Source organism: Emys orbicularis, chromosome 1 (genome assembly GCF_028017835.1).
Source record: "Emys orbicularis isolate rEmyOrb1 chromosome 1, rEmyOrb1.hap1, whole genome shotgun sequence".
NCBI lineage: Eukaryota > Metazoa > Chordata > Testudines > Emydidae > Emys > Emys orbicularis.
The window spans coordinates 372,299,770-372,308,441 of NC_088683.1; the positions used below are offsets into that span (position 1 = coordinate 372,299,770).

The 8,672-nt window shown below is 48.4% G+C and overlaps 1 protein-coding gene across 1 annotated transcript; it reads right to left on the reverse strand.

The window, feature by feature from the left end:
• Positions 1-7,153: 7,153 nt before the first annotated feature.
• LOC135884013 (olfactory receptor 52M1-like) lies at positions 7,154-8,152 on the reverse strand. Its single transcript, XM_065411295.1, has one exon. It carries the CDS (start codon positions 8,150-8,152, stop codon positions 7,154-7,156), a length of 999 nt encoding a protein of 332 aa, XP_065267367.1.
• Positions 8,153-8,672: the final 520 nt, after the last annotated feature.

The following is an 8,672-nucleotide window of genomic DNA, read 5'->3' on the forward strand; positions in this document are numbered from 1 at the left end:
ATCATCATCCATTGAGCCCGACGATCTAGCCAGCTTTCTTTACATCTTATAGTCCATTCATCCAATCCATACTTCTTTAACCTGCTGGCAAGAATACTGAGGGAAACCATATCAAAAGCTTTGCAAAAGTCAAGATATATCAAGGTATATGGGATACCACGAAATAATTTTACAAGGATGAACATGGGGGTGCTGGGTGTTCCCCTGAGGTACCTAGGGAGGTTGTGGAATCTCCTTCCTTAGAGGTTTTTAAGGTCAGGCTTGACAAAGCCCGGGCTGGGATGATTTAGTTGGGGAGTTGTCCTGCTTTGAGCAGGGTGTTGGACTAGATGACGTCCTGAAGTTCCTTCCAACCCTGATATTCTATGATTCATTAACTACAAAGGATAGATTTTAAATGATTATAAGTCAAAGCACAACAAGTCAGATTTGGTCAAATGAAATAAAAGCAAAATGCATTCTAAGCTGATCTTAACACTTCCAATGCCCTTTCAAACATAGATGCTACTCACAACAGGCTGGCTGGTTGCCCTTCAGCCAGGCTCTCCCCTTTGATCAGTGCTTCAGTTACTTAGTGGTGGTGTCTGTAGATGGAGGTGGAAGAGAGAGCCAGGATGGCAAACATCTCTCCCTTTCATCATGTCCTTTCTTCCATCTTGGCTTTGCCCTCCGCCCTTCAGAGTCAGGTGATCATTACCTCATCCTAGTCCCAAACTGACCAAGGGAAGGGAGGTGACTCACTTGAGTGTCCAATGCATCTTTTGTTGCTGCCTAGGCCAGTGTCCTTTGTTCCTGTGAGGCTGGGCTGGGTTTGTCCATACATGCACTGATGAGGTGTGAACTGCCTCTCTGCTCTTGGAGAGTTTTGCCTGGGCCTCTCCTCCTGGAGAGTTTTTACGTGGGCTTCTTTTAAGCCACAAGAACATATTTTCAGCCTCATAACTATATACATAAAATTACAATCTATAACATTACTATAACTCCAATGCTCGGTGTATCATGAGCCTTCTGAAGACACCCAACATGACAAACTTTGCATTGGATACCACACAAGCATATTATAAGGATGAACATGGGGGTGCAGGGTGTTCCCACAAGGTACAGAGTGTCACACTGGCTAAATGGTTGATCTCTTGGGATTGAAAGGACCCTATGTCTGATTAAACTGGTTTTCAGTAACCACTCATCATGGAATCCAGATTCTGGGTGGTGACCCAAGCACTGGAATGCCTCAGGAGACTGCATTTTTAGCTTCTTGTTAACCAGTGTGGTGAGACAGAAGATTACTTTTGTTACTGGCTTGGTATAATCTAACGACGGAATAACCGTCAGTCTGGAGTCAGTCTGCCCTATTTCTCAGCAGTTTGTCCTGAATTTGGCATCCTCAGCTGTATCCCACAGAGGCACAGTGACACATGGAAACAGAGTTGACTGTTGATAAATACTTTACAGACTATTGCTCACTACTCCCAGGAAGTATCCCCCTTTTACAGAGGGGGGAAACTGAGGCATAGGGAAGGGCTTAGGCTCTCTCAGGCCTGGCTCACATGGTCCATACAGCAGCACAGAGGCCTTGTGCTCTCTCTCCATTGGTTTCTCCAATCCAGGGGATCTCCTCTGATTTCAGTGGGGCTGCACCCACTTACATGAGCTGAGGCATTGGCCCATGTCATTTAAGTAGAGATAAGACATCAGCAGAGACCAGTGAACTGGGACCAAAGACGTCCAGCTGTGAAACCGATTTGCTGGATGACTTTTGGAACAGCCTCTCCATGCATTAAACAGAGATGATTATTTATTATTTCTAGTGTGCTGCTACCAAAAGGTCCTAATCAGGGCCTTCAAGTCACACGCTGCACTGATTTTGTTCCTTGCAACATGTCATTGTCATTTTAAAGAATCCTTAATGAGGTTGCAGGAAAAGCCATCCCAATGTGTAGAAAGAACAGTAAATATGGCAGGCGACCAGCTTGGCTTAACAGTGAAATCCTTGCTGACCTTAAATGCAAAAAAGAAGCTTACAAGAAGTGGAAGATTGGACAAATGACCAGGGAGGAGTATAAAAATATTGCTCAGGCATGCAGGAGTGAAATCAGGAAGGCCAAATCACACTTGGAGTTGCAGCTAGCAAGAGAGGTTAAGAGTAAAAAGAAGGGTTTCTTCAGGTATGTTAGCAACAAGAAGAAAGTCAGGGAAAGAGTGGGCCCCTTACTGAATGAGGGAGGCAACTTAGTAACAGAGGATGTGGAAAAAGCTAATGTACTCAATGATTTTTTTGCCTCTCTCTTCACGAACAAGGTCAGCTCCCAGACTGCTGCACTGGGCAGCACAGTATGGGGAGGAGGCTGACCAGCCCTCTGTGGAGACAGAAGTGGTTCGGGACTATTTAGAAAAACTGGACGAGCACAAGTCCATGGGGCTGGGCGCGCTGCATCCGAGGGTGCTAAAGGAGTTGGCGGATGTGATTGCAGAGCCATTGGCCATTATCTTTGAAAATTCATGGAGATCGGGGGAGGTCCTGGATGACTGGAAAAAGGCTAATGTAGTGCCCATCTTTAAAAAAGGGAAGGAGGAGGATCCGGGGAACTATAGACCAGACAGCCTCACCTCAGTCCCTGGAAAAATCATGGAGCAGGTCCTCAAGGAATCAATTCTGAAGCACTTAGAGGAGAGGAAAGTGATCAGGAACAGTCAGCATGGATTCACCAAGGGCAAGTTATGCCTGACTAACCTAATTGCCTTCTATGATGAGATAACTGGCTCTGTGGATGAGGGGAAAGCAGTGGATGTGTTATTCCTTGACTTTAGCAAAGCTTTTGATACTGTCTCCCACAGTATTCTTGGCAGCAAGTTAAAGAAATATGGGCTGGATGAATGGACTATAAGGTGGATAGAAAGCTGACTATATCGTCGGGCTCAACGGGTAGTGATCAACGGCTCCATGTCTAGTTGGCAGCCGGTTTCAAGTGGAGTGCCTCAGGGGTCGGTCCTAGGGCCGGTTTTGTTCAATATCTTCATTAATGATCTGGAGGATGGCGTGGACTGCACTCTTGCAGATGACACTAAACTGGGAGGAGTGGTAGATACGCTTGAGGGTAGGGACAGGATACAGAGGGACCTAGACAAATTAGAGGATTGGGCCAAAAGAAACCTGATGAGGTTCAACAAGGACAAGTGCAGAGTCCTGCACTTAGTATGGAAGAACCCCATGCACTGTTACAGACTAGGGACCGAATGGCTAGGAAGCAGTTCTGCAGAAAAGGACCTAGGGGTTACAGTGGATGAGAAGCTGGATATGAGTCAACAGTGTGCTCTTGTTGCCAAGAAGGCTAATGGCATTCTGGGCTGTATAAGTAGGGGCATTGCCAGCAGATCGAGGGACGTGATCGCTCCCCTCTATTCGACATTGGTGAGGCCTCATTTGGAGTACTGTGTCCAGTTTTGGGCCCCACACTACAAGAAGGATGTGGAAAAATTGGAAAGAGTCCAGCAGAGGGCAACAAAAATGATTAGGAGGCTGGAGCACATGACTTATGAGGAGAGGCTGAGGGAACTGGGATTGTTTAGTCTGCAGAAGAGAAGAATGAGGGGGGATTTGATAGCTGCTTTCAACTACCTGAAAGGGGGTTCCAAAGAGGATGGAGCTCGGCTGTTCTCAATGGTGGCAGATGACAGAACAAGGAGCAATGGTCTCAAGTTGCAGTGGGGGAGCTCTAGGTTGGATATTAGGAAACACTTTTTCACTAGGAGGGCGGTGAAGCACTGGAATAGGTTACCTAGGGAGGTGGTGGAATCTCCTTCCTTAGAGGTTTTTAAGGTCAGACTTGACAAAGCCCTGGCTGGGATGATTTAGTTGGGAACTGGTCCTTCTTTGAGCAGGGGGTTGGACTAGATGACCTCCTGAGGTCCCTTCCAACCCTGATATTCTATGAATCTATGATTCGGCCTCTGTGCACTGTGTAGAACTCCAGGCAGTGTGTGGTCCCTGGTAAACAAGCAAGGCAAGACTGAAGACCGAGCTGTGTGGAAACCTGTTTTTGTGGCAGCATGTAAGGGTGCAGACTCACCCCTGTGGTGCCTCCTGCTGGTCATCCATGGGTATTAGCTAATCCCAGCTCCGGAGCGCCCTCTGCAGGCCGGTGTCCCACTGCCTCTTGGTTCCTGTGTCCCTCCCAGGACCCCATGCCCCTTTATCTGGGGGGCTGCCCCCTGGCAGAACCCCTTTCTCTTTGCATCTCCCCTCCCCAGGGAACCCACACCCACTAACCTCACCTCAGTGTAAGGCCACTGCCAGTCACCATCTAGCCCCCTCCCTGGGGCAGACTGCAGTATAAGCCACTCATCATAGGCAAGGTTGGGTCTGGACCTGCTGCCTCTGCCTGTCCATGGGCTGTCCCCTGCAACCCAGTACCTAATAGTCCTGTCAACAGGCCTGCAGCCTGGGGCTTTCCAGGCCGGAGCTCCCAGCTCCTCTGGCCCTTCCCCAGCCCTGCTCCAAATCTAGGTTCCTGCTAATCCTGCAGCAGCCAGGCCCTTCTCCCTCTACAAACAGAGGGAGACTGCCTGGGCCTCTGGCTCCCAGCCTTTTTATACAGGCCAGCTGTGGCCTGATTGGGCTGTGGCCCAGCTGCAGCCGCTTCCCCAATCAGCCCAGCTTTTAGAGCTGCAGCCCTCTTTCACGACTGATTTCCAACCCTCCCAGGCAGGAGCGGTTGTCCACCCCGCTATACTGCAGTTTTTAGCTGTTTCTTTAGTAAATTCCTCCTCTTTAAGAAGGACGGCAACTCCACTGATCACAACAGACAAATAGCCTCACTGCATCTAATAGAACCCAGAGGAGCAATAGCAGTTCATGGCCAGAGCAATTGTGCTGGGGGTCAGGACTCCCGGTTCCTATTCTCAGCTCTGGCACCGAATCATTGTGTGGCCTTCGGTAAATTACTTCACTGCTGCGTGGCTCAGTCCATCCCCATATCCAATGGGGATAACGCTGCCTAGCACCCTCGCTAAAGATGAGGTGATCAAAAGCATCATCCAGAACATACATGAGACTCAGCTTCACTGTTCACCTTCAGCCCCTGGGCAACAGATGCCACTGCTGTTCCAGATAAGGTGCCGTGTAGATGTGTAAACAGCCGGCTAATGGAAGTTGTGTCATTTATCTCATTCCCTGTGAGCTACCAACGCCTCTGCCCAGCATCCTCCCTTCCCAGCTAATGCAGGGGTCAATCCTTACACCTCTCTCAGCTGATGTCCACCTAGCTTCAAAGCTGATCACTTACCCTGCCCCCGAGGCCTGGCTCATAGCAAAGGGCTCTTGGCCCATCCCCATTGCAGGGACCCTGCCTGCTACAGGCCCCCAGCCAGGAGGAACAATGGGGAGCTGAAAGCTAAAGAAATAAGCCACACAATGGTGTCTTCCCTCAGGAGCTTTGTAGCTGAGCTTTAGGGCCCACAAACTGTACGGTGCACAATCTCGCCCATCTGCCACACAACTCTACTCCCAAGCTTCAGCTGCTTTTATACGGCTTCCCTCTCTGCTCCTGATTGGCCTGTTGACCCCAGCACTGCATCCTCACTGCACTCAATGCAGGCTCCTGGTCAGGCTGCAGCAGCTCCCATCCCAGCTGGGAGGGGAGGATACGGAGATTATCCAGCATGTGGCTGGGGGAGGGTAGGAGAGGAGTGACAGGCAGGGCCTTCAGGGAATATGTGCAGAAGTGGGTGGTGCCTTGAGGTCAGTTGTGGATTTGGGTTTGGGGCTTTGGGGGAAGAGGAGATGCAGGAGGCGGGGCCTCACAGGTCCAGTTACCTGTAAATAGAAAGTTGGAACCTGTGATGAGTTAGATCACAGAAATCCTCTTGGGAGCTGCCAACTGATGTGCCAAGACTACTTCTGCCCCTGCTTTCCCTGCCATCTTGGGACGCTAGCACCCTGTCTTGCTGAGCCAGACACGCCCGTCTGCTCCAACACAGACTCAGGGTCTGAATTACTTGCCCCAAAGCTGCAGACTTAACTGAAAGCAGCTTACAGAAGTGTTCTTATCTTTAACACTCATATGCCCAACTCCCATTGAGGTCCAAACCCAAATAAATCCGTTTTACCCTGTATAAAGCTTATACAGGGACAGCTGTTTGCCCTCTCCCCATCCCTGCTATTAATACATACTCTGGGTTAATTAATAAGTAAAAAGTGATTTTATTAAATACAGAAAGTAGGATTTAAGTGGTAGTAACAGACACAAGTAGTAACAGACAGAACAAAGTGAATTACCAAGCAAAGCAAAATAAAATACTCAAGTCTATGTCTAATACAAAAAGAAACTGAATACAGATAAGATCTCACCCTCAGAGATGTTTCAAGATGTTTCTTTCACAGACTGGATGCCTTCCTAGTCTGGGCACAATCCTTTCCCCTGGTACAGCCCTTGTTCAGCTCAGGTGGTAGCTAGGGGATTCCTCATGATGGCTCTCCCTCTTTCTTCTGTTCCACCCCTTTATATATCTTTTGCATAAGGTGGGAATCCTTTGTCCCTCTCTGGGTTCCCACCCCCCCTTCTCAATGGAAAAGCACCAGGTTAAAGATGGATTCCAGTTCAGGAGACATGATCACATGTCACTGCAAGACTTCATTGCCCACTTGCCAGCACACAGGTATGCAGGAAGACTTACAGGTAAAACAGAACCATCTGCAGTCAATTGTCCTGGTTAATGGAAGTCATCAAGATTCCAAACCACCATTAATGGCCCACACTTTGCATAATTACAATAGACCCTCAGAGTTATATTTCATATTTCTAGTTTCAGATACAAGAGTGGTACATTTATACAAATAGGATGATCACACTTAGTAGATTATAAGCTTTGCAATGATACCTTACAAGAGACCTTTTGCATGAAGCATATTCCAGTCACATTAGCATATTTTCATAAAATCATATAGAGTGCAACGTCACAGAACCCCTATGTGTTATTGAGTTCTACAGAGACCGATTCCCAGTTTGTCATACTGACAGAGCACGGTGAGGTCAGGAAAGGGTTTAATGTCTCTCTGACTGGCCATTAAGGGATTCAGGGAAGGGGGCCCAGCACCATGTCACCAGCCAGCTCTGCACAGAGCTTGGTCTGAGAGCCAGAGCACCAGGAAAAAATTTTAGATCCCTTTATGAGTAAAGAGCTGGAGCAGCCTGTCCCGGATCTGCTTGGTCTTCACCCCGTAGATAATAGGGTTTAGCATGGAGGGCACCAGGAGGTACATATTGGCCATGAGAACGTGGAAATGCAGGGGCACATTCTGGCCAAACCGGTACGTGAGGGAGGAGAAGAGACCTGGGATGTAAAAGGCTAAGATGGCACAGAGGTGGGAGCCACAGGTCCCAAAAGTCTTGAGCCGGGCATCCTTAGTGGGGAGGCCGAAGATGGCCCTGAGGATCTGGGTATAGGACACGGCAATGAAAAATACATCCAGAATGATCACACAGAATATCACAAAGAGGCCATAGTAACTACTGACACGGGTGTCGGCACAGGCCAGCTTCACCACGGCCATGTGCTCACAGTGCGTGTGAGGAATGATGTTAGTTCTGCAATATGGCCACCGCTTCGCTAGGAGGAGATAGGGCAGAACGAGCAAGCCACTGCGCAGCACCACAGCCAGACTGATCTTGGCCACTACAGAGTTTGTCAAGGTAGTGGAATGTCTCAGGGGATCGCAGATGGCCACATAGCGATCCAAAGCCATGGCCACCAAGATCCCAGAGTCCATCAGTAAGAAGCAATGAATGAAGTACATCTGAGTGAGGCAGGCACTGAAATTGATCTCCTTGGAATTGAACCAGAAGATGCTCAGTGTTTTGGGGAGGATGGATGTGCACAAGATGAGGTCGCTGACAGCCAGCATGCAGAGGAAATAGTACATGGGCCCATGGAGGCTCGGCTCCATCTTCACAATGAAAAGGATGGTGAAGTTCCCCAAGATGGCTATGGCGTACATGGTGAAGAAGGGGATGGAGATCCAGACATGGGCTGCCTCCAGGCCAGGAATGCCCAGCAGGATGAAGGTGGAGGGGTTGGTGAAGTCGGTTGTGTTGGAATCTGACATGGAGTAGGGGAGAAGGTGTCCAACTCTGAGGCAGAACGGTATCTCCTGCATGTACCGTACATTACCCTGACTTGTTGTATGTGCCCAGTGTCTAGGGTGATGGTCACAATACAAATACCTGGATGGAGAGACAATGTTAATATGAGACACTGCATACACTACTGGAGGTTGTTCTCATGGGGGTAGCAGATTGGTCGCTCTTCACAAACTGATAAATGACACTTTCATTATTCAGATAAATTAATTATGAACAACTGTCCCTAGTAATGCCAATTCCTAATCCCATGGTGCTCCATGCATCAGTAATTCCTACACATTTGGGACTGTTCACAATTCACCTGGTTGCTCAAAATTTGAGAGTGGAAAACAACCAAACCTCTGTCAAGACATGTGCCAGGGAAAAACATTCCAATTAGAACATAGCAGCTCCACGGAAACACTGGTTCATTCACAGTAACTCCTCACTTAAAGTCGTCCCAGTTAACATTGTTTTGTTGTTACGTTGCTGATCAATTAGGGAACATGCTCGTTTAAAGTTGCGCAATTCTCCCTTATAATGTTGTTTGGCAGC

Bases quoted from the DNA above. Each gene is read 5' to 3' on its own strand.
- LOC135884013 (XM_065411295.1), bottom strand. From the start codon at position 8,152: ATGCAGGAGATACCGTTCTGCCTCAGAGTTGGACACCTTCTCCCCTAC.